This window comes from Hemiscyllium ocellatum, chromosome 16 (assembly GCF_020745735.1).
Source record: "Hemiscyllium ocellatum isolate sHemOce1 chromosome 16, sHemOce1.pat.X.cur, whole genome shotgun sequence".
NCBI lineage: Eukaryota > Metazoa > Chordata > Chondrichthyes > Orectolobiformes > Hemiscylliidae > Hemiscyllium > Hemiscyllium ocellatum.
Genome location: NC_083416.1, coordinates 72809245 through 72826581, shown reverse-complemented (window position 1 = coordinate 72826581; position 17337 = coordinate 72809245). Strand labels below are relative to the sequence as shown.

General features: G+C 40.0%; 1 protein-coding gene across 3 annotated transcripts in view; it reads right to left on the bottom strand.

Annotated features, from left to right (window-relative positions):
* larp1 (La ribonucleoprotein 1, translational regulator) overlaps positions 1-17337 on the bottom strand; it is a 126170-nt gene that overhangs the window by 26363 nt on the left and 82470 nt on the right. For all 3 annotated transcript variants that reach the window (XM_060837375.1, XM_060837376.1, XM_060837377.1), the window contains 7 exons: positions 15822-15959; positions 15201-15359; positions 13644-13809; positions 9465-9609; positions 8814-8964; positions 7139-7308; positions 2256-2612 (listed from right to left, as the gene is read on the bottom strand). In XM_060837375.1, the coding sequence (XP_060693358.1) occupies positions 2256-2612; positions 7139-7308; positions 8814-8964; positions 9465-9609; positions 13644-13809; positions 15201-15359; positions 15822-15959 (1286 nt within the window). The remainder of the gene's footprint in view (positions 1-2255; positions 2613-7138; positions 7309-8813; positions 8965-9464; positions 9610-13643; positions 13810-15200; positions 15360-15821; positions 15960-17337) is intronic.

Genomic DNA, 17337 nt, shown 5'->3' with positions numbered 1-17337 from the left:
AAAGAGCAAATATTTCCAATGATAGCACAATCAGTTAGCAGAGGACATTCATTTAAAATAACTGCCAGAAGAACCAAAGGCAGTAACATGAAGGAAGAAATTTCATGAACAGTGATTTGGAAAATGTACTTGAAGAGGAAAATTTCACAAGATCATGGGGAAAGGACATACTGAGAACACCACGATAGGCATAATGGGATGAATAGTTTCATAAGGAAGGAGAGAAATGGAGAGAGACAGAGACAGAGATAGAGAGCGAGATAAAAAAAAATTCTTACAAGTTTCAAATTTGATCTGCTCTCCTAATTCAACCCTTGGAGCTCCAAAGTTTGATACACACTAAAACGCTCTTCTGGTAGAGACACTAGCTCTGCACCGTAAGTGCCTGTCCTCTTCTGGTACATACTTAATTCCAACTTCTGTTTCAAGATCTCCCATTGTAAACTTACTGTTTTGGGAAGGCATTCCATTATTTTACTCTGGTTGAAATTGATCTATAATGTTCTAATTTGCTAAACCCTACGAAAGAAGAGCTGAATGATCCAGCTACACAAATGGCATCTATCTGGTTTGGCAAAGTCGTCGATACATCTCCAGCACAAATGTGACCACTAAACAATTTACATTACCCCATAACAATTTCCCTGATAGGTGAGCACTAATATTCACTCTCACCCCCTCCCTTCCCTACTTCCCCCCCCCCCCCCCCACCAAAACCTAATGTTAAAATACCCTCTCTCTCAGGCAATCTTCAACGTTTTTCAGACCTCAATGACCAGGTATTGGTCACAGATAGCAAGCTTCTCCAGTGATTTCACAAGGCCCATTTTTTTCCCAAAAGCTGGTCTCTGACAGCTGACAGCATGGTGAGGTAGAGGAAACAAGACCTTGCAATGCGCAGGAGCTCAAACCAGCCAGTTACAGTGGGCGAGTAACAGAAATCACCAAGGACGGCTCTCTCATTAGATCTTATTAACTTGAGGGTGGCAATGCCCCAGGTGAGAGCAAAGCTTGCGAAGCAATGCCTTTCATGGGCATTGCCAGTGTGGGATACTGAACCTGCACTGTTGATGTCACTCTGCATCACAAATTAGCTATCCAACCAATTCACTCCCGAGTAGTCACCTCAATCCAATTTTCTGTTCCCTACCTTTCCATGCCTAACCTTTGTTTTTCAAATCTTAGTCTCAGTGGCTGTAAATCCATCAATAATATCTATTCTAAGCAGCTCAAATGGACTCAGTTTGTTTATAAGCTGGTGCTGGTTCAGATAATTTGAATGAATGTTGCATGAATACAAAACAGAAACAGATAGAGTGCAATAGTAAGCAAACACAAACAAATGATTACAAGTTGAGGCTCACACCCACCACAAACCATTCTGTGACTGTGATCTCTGGAACATTCAGCTATGTCACAAAGTCACTTTTAGCATAATTGCATTAAAATTGGGAAACCACTAGCTATCTCTGGGCCAGAAGGTCCAGGTTCAAATTCTACTTGCTCAAGGAGTGTGTAATAACATCTCTGTACAGGCAGATTAGAAAATAACTACAATACATCCCATCTTCACCTCTGTTCAAATGAATACCAATTATGTTCTATAATTAGCATTTGATCCACATTGCCAGTTTAACCAGCTTTCCGTGCGCTCATTTTCTGATGCAGTGGTAATGTCCTTACTTGTGGGCCAGAAAGTCAAGGTTCAGGTTCACAAGCTTCAGAGGTGCCCTAATGTGCTATAATAATATATAGTTCTGTGCTGACAGATGTAGGTTCAGGCCCCATCTTCTCCAAAAGTATGTCATCACATTTCCAAGCAGAGTGGTTAAAAACAAAAATCTTTATGCTGTAGTGGTAAATGTTTCTATCCATGGGGCTGAAGGCCTGGCTTCAAATCCCACATATCTTGCAGATGTATCATAACCTGTCCTCAAAAGAATGATTAAAATAATTTACTTTTTCAGAGCAGATTAAAATTTTTGTGGTAGATTGGAAATGTACGATATCTAATATCTGTAACAACTACTCGGTTGAGAACTCATCTGCAACTGGCAGATTTGGTTTGGTGCTTTAAGGAATTCAGCTGTATTTATTGAACAAACCAAAAAACAGGAAAACTTTTCCACTAAAACGGAATTTGCAAAACTCTGGATGACTTCAGTCCTGAAAAAGTTCTGTGACAGAAGTTCCAAGTGACATCCCTGTTCCATTGCACCCGTTAACCATAACGGTTAAATTCCAGAGAGACCTACCTTTATAGTTGCATATTCTGGTTCATAATCCTCTTTCCAAAGGTCCTGCTCGTAGTAGTAAAGGCCGTCATTAATGACCTTACCAAACTCAGATGTCAATTTTGCCCTGGAGATGTGATTCCCTGTCCTGTCCCCACCAGGATGTTTCCTTAAGTACGGAGGTGTCTGTGCCACAATCAGAATCTTGTTCACATCACGATCATCAATTTCACAGTCAGAATCTTCATCTGACCAATCAGTGAACGTATTCTTGCGTCCAACCATCTGCTCCATCTCCTCATCGAACATGAAGTCTAGTTCCTCTTGTTCCTCTTGGTCTGGCTTCAAAGATGTTTGGGTTTTAGGTTCCTCAGATTTCTGAAACAGAGAATGATCACAATTCTATCAGTGCTGTATTTTAGAATTCCTCAAGAGTAATAATTAATTCTGCATCAACAAAATTAAGTTAACCATTACTAAATGGATCAAAAAAATTCAAGATTAAAATAAATACAGCAATTTCAAACTGCTCTCTCATAAATGAGAGATTTCATGCAATATATCGGAAGAACCTTCTGGCCCAGAGAAGAACAGTTCAAGAACCAGAAGGGAAAGCTTTTTGAATATATTTCTGAGACAATATGTTAGTGAACCACCAAGACCTTAATACATTTTGGAAGAAGTAATTCATGAATAACTGATAAAAGAGACTCTGGTCTAGACAAGAAAAAGAGATTTAAGGCCACAATCAGATAAGCTGATTTTATTGAAGAGCAGAGCTGTTTTGATGGCCTGAACAGCCTGCTCCCAATTCATAAGCTTGCAAGTAATGAATGTAAATTAAATGGTAAGGGAATGCTAAGCTAAGGGTGGTCATGACATGACTGAATTGAATGTTAAATTGAACAGGAAGAGGGAGTCACAAGCTCAACTGAGCTTTAGGGCTACACACAACAGAAACTGCTCACAGTAAACTGAGAAATCTGTTAAGTTACGAAACTACAGAAAAACACTGGAGCTTTCTCCCCTATAAGGCAGACGGTCAACTGAAAATGTAAAAGCAGAATGACAGATTTTCGTCACATAAGCAGATTTAGTGATGGACAACCATCATTGGCTAGGCAGCACTTTTAATCCAAAATTACCCTGAAGACAGTGGTAATAAGTCACCTCTTTCAACTATCATAATTATGGTAAAGGTACCCTAAATTAGGAAGTTTCAGGATTTTTATTCAATGCCAATCAAATTGGCATTGCGGTATTTCCAATCCAGTACTGCCTTTGGTTTGAAAGGTTGGTGAATGCCTCCTGTTGTTTTTCAGAATGGGAGAGATTGTGGATTTAGGAAGTGCTACCACAGAGTTGGCAAGTTGCATCCTGTAGAGAGCACACACTTCAGTCAGTATGCCAGTGAGGAGGGCTGAATGTTTTAGATGGTCAATGGCACACCAATAAAAGTGAGATTTTTGTGACCAGAATGCCATCAAGGTTCTTAAGCGCTGTTGGTGCTGCATTCATGGAGGCACACAAACCATCACATACTCAATGGCGCCTTGAAGTTGGTGGTCAGGCTTTAGGAAGTTAGCAGGTCAATCAATCATTACAGAGTACCCAACTTTTGAAGGAGGTAAATCATGACAGAATATTTAACCTACAATTTGCTCTTTTTATCACAGTCGTTACATGGTAGCTCCTATTAAGTTTCTGGTCAAGTCACTCACAGGATGTTGTTAATAAGGAACTCAATGATGGAAATACAAATGAACATCAAGGCGAGCAGTTTCACTCTCTTCTTGAAAATGGTCATTGTCTGGCACTCACATAACACAAAGTGTAACATGCTACTCTTTAGGCCAAGCTTGGATCTTATCTACTCCTTACTGCATGAAGTCAGAGACAGGTCCACGATTTGAAGCATTGTGAATGCAAGAGAACACTGTCTGATTATCTGCGATCATTGATCTGAAGACGTTGGCAGAATCATTAACCAAGCTGCTAGAGATGGTCAGACATAGGATACCATTTTTAGATAGGCCTACAGCAATGTCTTCAGCTGAAATGACTTGCTTCCAAAACCAACCATGTAACTTTGTGTTATTTATAACTCAAGCCAATGGAGAAATATCCCTTTGTCTACTCAGATCAATTTTGTAAGGACCCATTAATGTCACAGTGGTCATATGCCTCCTGTACATCAAGGTTAGTAATCCTCATCATACCCCTCGAATTTAGCTGTGCATGAACTAAGAACGTTATGAGCTTTGGAGCTATTTTTTAAATCATTCACAGGATCTGAGACCATTACTGGACATGCTTATACTGAACATCCTAGGAACCCTCGAGAAGAGCTATCTTCTTGAACCACTGCAGTTCATTTTGTGTAAGTGGACCCAGAATGCCATTAGGGAGAGAGATCCAGGATTGCGACCCTTAGACTGAAGGACTGGCAATATATTTCCAAGTCAGGATAGTGGATGGTTTGGAAGGCAATTTGCAGGTGGTGGCGTTCTTATGCATCTGTCATGGGTTTGGAAGGCACTGTCCAAGGAGCCTGGTGAATTGATGCAATGCATCTTATCGACAGTATGCGCTGAAAATGAGTGGTGGTAAAGGGAATGAATATTTGGATGCACATATGGTACCAGTCAAGCACCTACTTTGTCCCACATAGTGTTGCTGGAGCTGCATTCATCTGAACAAGTGGGCAGCATTCCAACACACTTCTAATGCCGTGTAGATGGTGCACAGCACTGGGGAGTAAGGTGGTGAGTTACTCTCTGCAACACCACTCTGATCTGTTTTTGTAGCTAAAGTATGATATGACTAACCCAGTACAGTTTCTGATCAATGGTCACCTCAGGACCATTGATAGTGGATAGTGGACCATGGATAGTGGAAATGATGGTTCAGGTTTGCTGAATCCAAGTTTAGCCTTATTTGAGAATACGCACCATTTGAAAGTACGGTTGATGGCAACTTCCACCTCTGCTAAAAGATCAAGAGTAGAGTGAAAAGGTATTAGTTGGCTTGATTTTTTTTTCCTGCATTTTGAGGACTGGAAATATAAATGACTTTTTTTGCTTTATTTTTCATGGGATCTTGATGCAGCTGGTAATATCATCATTTGTTGCCCATCCATAATTCTCCCTGAACTGGAAGGCTTGCTAGGCTACTTCTGAGGGCAGGTAAGAGCCAACTACATTGCTGCAATGGAGGCCAGTAGATTTCCTAGTCTAAAAAGGAAATGAGTGAACCAGACAATTGCTGATGGTTCCATGATCACCCACTCCTGAGACTAATTTCAAATTTATTAGTGAAATTAAAAATGCAGATATTTGAACCCATGTACTCAGCAACTCTGTTCTGGGCCCACTGGATACTTAGTTCCGTGATATGAACAATGTTCCGTGCAATTTTAAGGCAACAGATGCCAACGTCAATGCTAGTTCTGACTACCACTACAGGTGGGATGATATCCTCCACAGTCATATGAAAATACAAACCTCATTGACAATCAGAGGTATTCATCTTTCTGTCATTCATTTGAAAAATTCCTTCTGGGATATGGATTTCACTGACAAGACTACCTAACTCTGATTATCCTGAGAACATAGATGATCTGCAGTTTAAATTAATTGCCCTTGAAATGGGGACAGGGCCCATTGCTTCTGTTGCCATGTCATAGGGCAAGTCAATCTACTTACATATATATAAATACATGCCATTCTGCTATAACATGGGTTTCGTTAATGCAAATTCACTGTAACATAATTGTTGATTTCGGGACACTTCGTAAAATTCAAACTTTTAAAACATGTGCTGATTGCAATGCAATTAAATCACCAATACTTAGTGCTTTTCCTAAAGAGTAATTTTTCTATAACACGGAGTTGCACAAGAACACAACCATTGCGTTACAGCAGAACTGCCTGTACTTAACATTAGGTTTCAATTAAGTTTCATACAACTTTGGGTTTGATTTCATGAAACTTTCAAATGGTTTGTGGATTTGACATGTCTCGAAATAATTAAATGGTTAAAACTGCCTATACCTAGATTGCTTTAGGGCTTGATTCATCAGGATACAATTTTGATGATTGTTCTATTTAAATACTACTGAATATGTAAGCTGTTATGACTATTTGACTAAATTCTGTTAATACATTACGAAATGAGATAGCTGAGATATTTCAAGATAAGGAAAGGACAATAGGGCGAAGATCAAGTTTACCATCGAGCATGGAACGTCAGGAAACTACCATCTGTGTTAAATGAATCATCTAAATTAGTCAGAGTAATGGCCAATAATAAACATTAGCTTCCATTCACAATTTGTATTCAGAACAAGCAACGATACATTACTATTAACATGGAAAATGGGTGATAATTGTTTATTTTCTGTTTATTACTCAGATAAACCATATGTGGTGATCTTAAATTTTTAAAAATGACAAAAACGTCTAGAACTGAGAAATAGGAAGACAGGTTACACAGCCCATCAAGTCTGCTCTGCCATTTAATAAATAATCTTTCAGCAGAAACCCTATTCCCCTAGAATTAAAAAATTAACAACCATCATTGAATCTGTATCCTCTTCAGGTTCAGCACGGCAAATTTATACCACTATGCTCCAAATTCTCCATCAAAGTACAGGAAAATCATAATGGGGCCTTGAGAGACATGGGTTTGATTCAAGTCATAGCAGGGCCCTCAGTGCCGGGTGACTGTGATAAGGCCCTCTTATTTTAAATTAAAATCATTCACAAGATTTAAGTCTAACTGGAAAGGATAGCATTCCAAAATTCTTCAAAAAGATTGCGATGAGCCTCTCGAGTTGCTATGACAAACCCTTAGCAGGAACAGGGTATGAAATAACCCGGAGGAGTGAAGAACTCAAGATTAACCTTTGGTTTTGCAGGAGCTGGCCGATGTCTTTTTTTCACTTCAATCCACGTGTCAGAATCCAGGTCTGGAAGGCTGGTGGAAAGTCCTTTTGGCAAAGTCTTCAAATTACTGGGTTCCTCGGTCTTGGAACTTGCAGCACTGCCTGCCCGGGGTGAACCTGGAGCAGATTCTAAAAGAGAGACAGCACAACAGAGAGATATAAAGTTATACACCGCAGAAACACATCCTTTGGTCCAACCGGTCCACGCCAACCAGATATCCAGTACTGAGCTAGTCACATTCGCCAGTTTTTGGTCAATACCTCTCTATACCCTTCATATTCATGCACCCATTCAGATCTTTTTTAAATGTTGTAATTGTACCCGCCTCCACCATCTATTCTGGCAGCTTGTTCCATACGCGCAGCATCCTCTGCATGGATAGGTTGGTCCTCAGGTCCCTTTTAAATCTTTGACCTCGCACCTTAAACCTACACACTCTAGATTTGGACTCACCTACACTGGGAAAAAGATATTGACTTTCACCCTACCTGTGCCCCTCATGATTTTATAAACTCTGAAAGATCACCTCCCAGCCTCTGATGCTCCAGGTTATAATTTGGTACATACGTTTACTGAAAACATGCCATCCCAGACCATCAACCCCAGAGATCACAGCACGAAACTTTACACACACCTGACTGATAACACTATAACCCAGGTTATAGGAAGGTCATAAAAGCAGAAGCAGGGCCACTCAGCTCCTGATCTCATTACAGCTTGAGAACGACAGCCTTGACTTTCAGGCAACATTTGGCTGATCAAGATGACCTTTCTAAATTAGAGACGATTGATATCAGGGAAAACACTTACTTCCTGTTGCAGTCACATGGAGAGAAAGATGGCTGTGGCTGTTGGAGGTCAATCAACTAAGCCACAGGACACCTATCCACTTTCTTAGGGAAAATCTGTTCCGACAACACACAGAACTCTTCGCACCATCCAAGACGAAGCAGCTCGCTTATCAGGCACCCCACCCACTCTTCAACATTCACATCCTTCACCAGTGATGCACAGTGGCACTTATGTATCACTTATGACATACACTGCAGTGTTTCCTCAAGACCTCTGCAACGACACCTACGGAACCTATGACCGCACCACCTAGAAGGACAGAGATCTATTTAATTAAATCACAGGATCAATTTACACATTTTTGTGAGTACCTCAAACAGCAAGCTCTCTTCCAAGCCACTCTCTCACTTGGAACACTTCAATGTTGCTGGGCAAAATCTTAGAACTGTCCTTTTAAAAGCACTCCGGGTGTGTCTACACTTCATAGACTGCAACAAGTCAACATCGCATTCTCAAGGGCAATTAGAGATTACAATAAATGCTGGCTTTGCCAGTAATACCCACATCATATGAACTGGTGAAAAACACACTCACTAACAACTCACCCAGCACCACTCCTGCTCCACGGATCATGATCCAGTGTTATACTTGTACCATTGACCACCTAATAATCAGTGCTGCATCTTCCCTACTGACCACTCACCCAGAGTTACCCTCACCCCACCAATGACAGCATCCAAAGTAACACTCACCACAATGACCCATGTTATCTTTACTTCACTGGTCAGCAACCCAGCATAATCCTTGCCCTACTGACCACTCACCCAGTAATTATACTCACCAGTCTGCTTTTTGTATGTCTGCCCAGGAATGAATTCTGGACAGTTAAGTAAACGTGTGAAGTCTGTTTCTGGGAGAGGCCATTTCTCAGGGTTTTCTTTTTTTCGGATCTTCTTGTCCACCACTTCCACCTCGGTGCTGTCTTTCAAAGCCTGGGGAATGTAACAAACCCTGATTTAGAATGACAAATCTGAATGGGAGTTTGAAATACACTTCGGAAATTTAGTAATCAGACAACACTCATTATCAGTCCTTGTGTCATCTTCTCTGCATTAATTCTTTAAATCATTCTCCCATCTCCCAGTTACCCCCTGGTTAAATATTAAGACGGTCTGTTACGCTTTCCAATTTTTGTGTAACAGCCAATCATTGTTACAGTTCTGAAAGGTTGCTTGCTATTATCTTGTGGCTAGTAGCAATACCTTCACAGTTCCTCTTACTACATCTTAAAGTGTCTACAACCCCCTTTTCATTTCCAAAGAAAGGAAGCTGATATATCTTCTCAAACAATAATGACTCACTCTGAAACAACAACAGTAACAGAGGTAAAATTTATTCTGCTGAAATTAATAAAAAAAGAGAAATCACATATTTAACAAAATATCTTGACAATAGGGAGCTAGTTGGAGAGCTGGTGAATATTAAAACAGACCTCCAAAATGAGATTGACATCGGTGGTCAACGCTTGAACTCGGTGAAAACCTCCAATTAATGAGACTGGCAAGAAACCGTCAGCATCCATCTTTCTTCTCAAGAAAAAGTCTCTTTCCAAGTTATCCAGGCTAAAGTAGTATTCACTGAAACAAAATAGATGAATATTTCTCATATTTCTGCAGTCAGCTAATGCATATCAGTACACATTATCCCAGACAATCGACAAAGTACACATTCAAATTGAGAAATAGGTTACACTGTGGGTGAGAGAGAGAGAGAGAGAGAGAGAGAGAGAGAGAGACAAGGAAAGTGATAAATATGATGGAAAAGGGACAGAGAGAAGAGTGGAAAGGAGGAGGGAGGAGGTCTTCATATTATTACCCATGTAATTAAGTCCTACACTACCATACCATAGTAGATCCAGTGCTTCTTAAGCGGAAAGAAAAGTTGAATTGGCTAGATGAATGGCAAGAATAACAAAAGCATGAAAGTTAGTTAGGAGATGGGAGTAAACATCAGACCTGTGAGGAGTATGGATAAAGTCAGCAGTTAGATAACAGGTAAATAACAGAATGCAAGCTGAAAATGACTGTTAAGGAAGAGATGGCACGGGTATTGCTACATAAAAAGGCATCATGTCAAATGACTGGCAGACTGTGCTACTCAAAAATAAAGAACAAACTGTAGGCAGTACAAACCAATTAGCCCTAGAAAATACAGGAAAGAAAACGGAATTATCATTCAAAGGTCCATAAGAAAACATCCAGACACCAAAATTATAATAATTAGAAAAGATTTTAAAATGGGAGATTAAGCTTGATCAATCTTGCTGACTTTTTAAAGAGATAACAAGCAAAGATAATATAGATGTAACACTAATAATTGCCAGAGACCCTTGAAAAAACTATTACATTTTGCCTGTTATATATCTCATTTTGGCAACACAACAGAACAAACATGGACTGTTAGTCAATTATTTACTCAGCTTGGCAAAACAGGAGAGATGACTGGACCAGTTCTAAGATGTGTTTTTGGAATCAAAAGTACTATTTCAAAATTTGCATATGGCATTAATTTGAGAGGTTTTGTTACGTAAATGAGTACTATAAAAATAAAATAGGTATAAAATTACTATACTTTGTAGAATGAGAATGTACTTGCAAAATGAGGTATCTGGGGTTCAGATACAACAGCCACAAAGCCGTAAAAGTAATTAAGGCGGCAATAAGAAAGATATCGAAGTGGAATCCACTTCTAATGGGAAAGAACGGAGAGAGAGGAAAGTTGTACCTCATACAGAACTTTAGTTGACCAAATTTGAAAGCACTAGGAACAGTTTTAGTCTCCATATTTAAAAGGGACATAGAGCTATTACAGAGAAGATTCACAAAGATGTGACAAGAACTGAGAAGATATATTGATGATGGCCACTTAATTTGACAAAATAGTTTGAAGAGTGACCCAAGAAAGGGTGATTATATAATTGAGACAGGTTAAGCAGAAAAAAATGTGGGACAATCCAAAATCAAAATCTTCATAAATATTGGATAGTCACTAATAAACACAATATAAAATTCAGTGAAACCTATCAGCTTGCGGAATTTGTGTCAGGAAATTATCAAAGCATTTCAGTATAGTATACATTGTGGTGTTACAAAGCAACAGTGTAGCAGTGAGCTAAACTTATTAGACCAAGTAACCAGGTCAGAGATGGAACACTGACACTGCTGAAGCACAGCGTGTGGTTATAAAAGCAATTTCAAAACCAAGATGTGTTAGAGAAAAAGGGTCAGGGTTTAAAACTGAAGTGGATTGTTACTCTACTTAACTGATGCAAGCAGGATCAACAAAAAAGTTTGCCGGTTCCAACATAACCACACTGGGTTCAAAAGTTCAGTTTTACATTTGGCAACAGCGTCATTCAGAGCAGTGATCAAATTCCAAGGCATATATCAGAGTTACACGCATCGTACAAATTCCACAGCGTGTTGTAGCATTTTGCATTACATCTCAAAGTATCAGATTTAAAAACCAGATCCAGCTATTATTAAACAGCTTGCTTTAGACAGGCTGACTTTGAAAACCTTCTGAAAAGATCTTTTCGGGCATAAGTAGAAACTCACATCAGCAAAGAGCAGGAACTCAGCTGGCAGTGATTTATCATCATTTAACCTATTATCAGGCCATTAGCTTCAGCTAAGAAATAAAAAAAATTCAATCAGAAAATCTGTAAATAAAATACTCAGTAAAAATGACCATGAAGGTGTCACAGTGACACCGAACTGGTTAGCTAATGCCTTTAAGGAAAAAGTACTCATTATCCTTAGCTGACCTGACCTATAGGCAATTTCAATACCAGACCAATCCGGGTGACTGTAGAGTGTGTGGTGCTGATAAAGCACAACAGGTCAGGCAGCATCCGAGGAGCAAGAAAATCAACGTTTCAGGCAAAAGCCCTTCATCGAGACTTTGATCATCAATCTGGATGACTCCAAACTGTCCACTCAATTATCCACATGACACACAGTTTGCCTCAATCTACCATTTACAATTCAAAAAGGTGGACCACCACCACTTTCTCAGGCCTAGACAATAAATGCTACTTTTGCCAGTAAGGCACAATTTGTTTTTAAAAAGAACAGCCCCTCAAGAGCTACTTCTGATTTTCAGGAGCTATATATTTGGTCTTAGGGGCTACTTTTCAGTCTTAGAAACTATTTTCTTAGATGGTGCAATCACGTAGTGACATTACTTTGTTTATGTAGTGACATAAAGGGCACTGGACTCAGAAGCAAAGAGAGAATAATTCATCAATATACTGCATTGAAAATAAAACATAAAAGATTTACAAGGATGTTGCTAACATTGGAGGGTTTAAGATAGAGGGAGAGGCTGAACAGGCTGTGGCTATTTTCCCTACAGCATCAGAGGTTAAGGTGTGATCTTATAGAAGTTTATAAAATCAGGAAGGGTATGGATAGGGTGAACAGCCAAGGTTTTTTCCCCCAGGGTAAGGGAGCCAAAAACAAGAAGGCATAGGTTTAAAGACAAGAGGTGAAAGATTTATAATCTCTTATAAATCTTTTTCACAAAGGGTGGTCTATGTGTGGAATGAGTTGCCAGAGGAAGTGTTGGAGGCTAGTACAGATGCAACAAATAAAAGGCATTTGGATGGATACATGAATAGGAAAGGTATAAACAGATATGGCCAAATGCTAGCAAATGGGACAAGATTTATTTAGGTTATCTGGTCGGCATGGATGACTTGGACTGAAGGGTCTGTTTCATCTGTACAGCTCTACGATTCTATGAGTTATCGATCATCTATTAAAACTAAAGGCACAACACAAAGAGTTACCAAAGTATTTGGATTAGTACAAGGCAACTGTGACAAGGTGACAAAATGTTATTTTAAAAGTAACTGACACGTTTGCAAAAAGCCTTCACTGTAAAAACCTTCCCGATCAGTGAGGTCACAGCTAATTTTTTTCCACTGCGTACTTACAAAACCAGAATATTTTATCCTGGCAGTTACTAGCTATTTTACTACGTTTTAGATCTCATTCTCAAATTTAAAATGTAACAATTGACGGTGTTAGCTCATCAACATATGCAGTATTAAGGTTAGAGATTTCATACTTTGGCAAGTTATTTGCTTGCTGAGTGTTCCTTATTGACCAAGGTTAAAATATTTCCTTTTTCTCCTATTGCATCCTCCCACTCTCCCACATACCTTGGCCCACCTCTTACCCTACCCCCCTCTCTCTTTCTCACCAACTCATCCTCCCACCCACATTGCACTCTCACTCCCACTCACCTGACGGCCTCCTGTCGCCCCCGACCTTTTGTGATTTCCTTCTTGTTCCCATCCCTTCCCCCTTCAAGTAACAAGCTGAGGAAAGACCTAGCCTGTGGTGGAGGAGCAGCAGCTCCTCACCACTTACTTTACGGAGGCATTTTTTCTTATTGATCACCACCATGAATGAACTTTCTCACATGATTTAGAGATTTCAGAAACAGATTTTTCCACAGTCCCCATGATTTTTGAGCATTGCTGTCTAGTAGCATTGAGAGAATGCACACATGCTTAATTGAATGTTTCATTCAGTTTCTACCCGACAACCTGATTGGTGGAAGACAATGGAACACACCAGCAAGTAGAAAAAGGTGTACTTACATCTGTTTCTTGATGTAATCTTTGAGCAGCTTTTTATCCATTGCGTACAGCTCCGCACTGCTCTGATTGTCATAGTAATAGATGATATCACTGCCAAATTTTGGCCTATACAATCCATCATTACTGTCGGTGTTTGTGGTGTAGGTGTAATGGTAGTCAAAGTGAGCTGCAACATGCAAAAACAGCTCTAGTTAGTCATTCAATTAAAATTCTACGACTGATGAAGCAAAGGGAAGATCTGGGATGTGGGAAGGCAATATATTTATGCAAATCTGCCATACTTTTCCCATCAGACATGAAATAGACATGAGAGCAACATGGTCAGGAAATATTTGATAGCAGATCAGAGAATAAAGAAACTATTAAGTCCTTTTTTGTTATAAGAGGTAAAACATGCGATATTCAGGAGAATATGCTGTTTGGATCTCTGCTTAAACTTATACTTTCTAGCCAAAACTTTCCAGATGAAACCATATTCATCTATTCTGCACTCCTACTCAAATCACCTTAAGTTTAGTACTGTTGAATTTGTCAATCTTAGAACAATTATCACTCTCTAGTCAACAGCACTACGTGACACAGTGCAGTACAAATCGGAAAGTTCGTAGGCATAATTCCTGGCCTGCATGCTCAGTTGATCTGGAAGTACAGATTTTCAGAACTAAGTTGAACCATGCCATCTTTATGGAGAACAGGGAAAATGAGCAATTCTCCTGTTGCTGCAACAGTCTGATTTTGTGGTCACACATGCCTCTTAACTCAGAAGATCAAAGATTCTAGCTCAAATCCAGGAATTATCCAGGCTGATTATTTAAACAGCAGCAGGAGAGTCTGAGATACAACAGTAAGGCTGTGCTGTAGTGGCAGGACCACTATTCAGATACAGAATTATAGCCCTGTTTTTCTGTTTCATTAAATTAGCAGAATATTAAAGATAACATGAAAAATTTTGAACCAGCAAAGGGATTCTGAATTGTTCAGGGTTAAGAATATATACAAATTGACACATGGTCTGTTAAATCCTCTTTCCAGAATCTAAGAACCCATACTGCATATAAACTGGAGTAATTTGTTATCAGAACCAACAAGGCCAAATAATCTCCCAGAATTATGAGCATTCTGACTTGAAATATATGGATAAGAAATAAATGTGAAAGCTAACTTGCTGCCTATTCTGCTCCAATGTGAAGTTTCTGCCTCTACATTAAAGGCCATCATTTCCTATCCATTGTACAATATTCTGCAATCCCTAGCCAAATTTCTTCCACAACTGCTGTATAGTTGATTTGATAACCCCCTGTAAAGGAAGGGGACTCAGTGTCACTTACAACCCAGCAGACCCACCTTACTTTAAACATCACACTACATCACTAACTGCTTGCAGACACCAACACCAAGGTGTGCCTACTAGGATAAATTGAGGGGGAAAACAAACGCGCCCCCCCATCCTCTCACATATAATCAAGGGTTCAGGGAGTGGACTGAATTTCAACTGAGGGACACATCACGCTGGTTCAAAACCTTTGCTGCAGTTTTCAATGCCAGCAAATTACGTACAGCGAGAAGCACCTCTGCCACGACCCCTCCCTCGGCCGCGTCCACGACCTCTTCCCCTGAAGCCTCCGCGGATCGTTCCACCCTCGCTTTTCACGCTGGAAATCTCATCACGGTCTTCCCTCCAATCTCGCGAGTCGTGCTTCTCATCACGATGATAGCCTGAAGAAACATAACACCAGAGATAAGTGATCCGTTACACACTTAATCCTCAACATCAACCAACATCCCTCAGCTACATCTTTCACTCTAAGTGCCTTTGAATCCTGTCATAAATCAAAAATCAGTATATCCTCCCCAGCGTCTCTTAATCAGACTGACCTTTGAACAGTGCAACTGGTCCATCTAGATTACTAACAGGTGACGAGGAGTGCCTGCAATATTCTCCACATCTGGAGTGTCATCAGTATTTTCAGGTGAATCAGGCAGTTCTTTCCAGATTAGACTGTGATGTCCCATATTCTGTTAATACACCCCATCATATCCTCCAAGACCTTGAATACATATTTTCTCTCCCTTTCCCAAGACTCTAAAATCATTTGCACTTTTCAAAAATAAATACATTCACAGGGACCTGCTGAGGAAGATGCCATCGGTAATCCAGTCAAGGCTGTTAAGGCAAACCTTTTGAGTCGTTCCTGTTGTTGACAGGTGGCCGTAAGGGCTCCGTCTGAGGGCGAGTGTTGCTGCGGGATACTGGCTTGTCCTGCGTACCCTCCGATTTTACGTCCAACTGTAGTGGAACCCACTTTTGCTTGTACCCTAGACAGAGATTGGGAAAACATTATCAAATCTGCAGAAAAAGAGATATTGAATAGGCAGTCTTCAAATGCCACAGAACTAACCAATTGCTGAAAATTGTTTAAACGTGGAATACGCTGACAGAAATAGTGGCAGAGACAGTTTCAATGACAGCTTCCACAAGGGAACTGGATAGATGTTTGAAAATGAAAGACCTAAAGGGTTTTGGGTGAAGATTAAAGGTTTGGGCCCTTACTATTTGTGGTATATATAAATTATTTAGACTTGAATGTAGAAGGATTGATCAATAAACCTGAGGATAATGGGGTGGTAAATAGTGAGGATAGCCTTAGTTATAGGAGAATGTGGACAGTTTGGTCAGATGGACTGATCAGCAGCAAATGAAATTCAACCTGCATAAGTTGGAGGTGATTAACTAAGACAAGACAAAAAAGACCAGGGAATACAATGAACAGTGGGAACCTGGGAAGCACCAAAGATCACAGGGACCTTGGTGTGCATGTCCCTTAAGGTGATCAGACAGGTTGATAAAGAGGATATGGCGGCAGACGGAGCACTTGGCTTTACTAGTCGAAGCAGAGTTTAACAGCAGGAAGATAATACTAGCACTATATACAACAATGGTGAGGCCTCAGCTGTAGTAGTGCATGCAGTTCTGTATTCCATATTACAGGAGAGATAGGACTACACTGGGGAAGGTGCAGGGTAGATTTACCAGGATGTTGCCTGGGCTGGAGTGTTGGTTGTAAAGAGAGATTGGATAGAGTTGGTTTGTTTTCCTTGGAGCAGAGGAGACTGATATGGCAGTGGGGGTGATTGAGATGTACAATATTACGAGTGGCATAGATAAGGTTAACAGAAAATAATTTAAATCTATGCTTCTGTGTATTGATCCCATCGCAAGGATGAAAGTTAAGTGGCAGGAGATTTAGGAGATATGAGTAAACAAATTTTCACTCAAAGGATGGAAGGGTCCTGTAAGGATGGTAGACGATGAAACTAATATTTCGGTAGTATTTAAGAATGTATTTACGATGCCAAGTCACAGGGTTATGTTGGAAAATTAGACTGGACAAGTTTGCTGCTTGTTTTTGACCAATGCAGAATCGATGGATCAAAGGGGTTCATTTATGCACTATAGACCTTTACGAATCCATGAAGGAAAGAATTACACAGCTCTTTCAAGAAGTTGTACAGGCACAACAGGCAAATTCTGTTCACATTCCATTAATTAGGAACATTGGAACAGGAATTTGAAGTCAAACCTGCTCCACCATGTTAATATGATCATAACTGACTGAACACCTTGTACACACACACTCCTTTTAACCGCTGGTTAGACTGCCAACAAAAAATGTTTCCTTTTGTATCATTATCC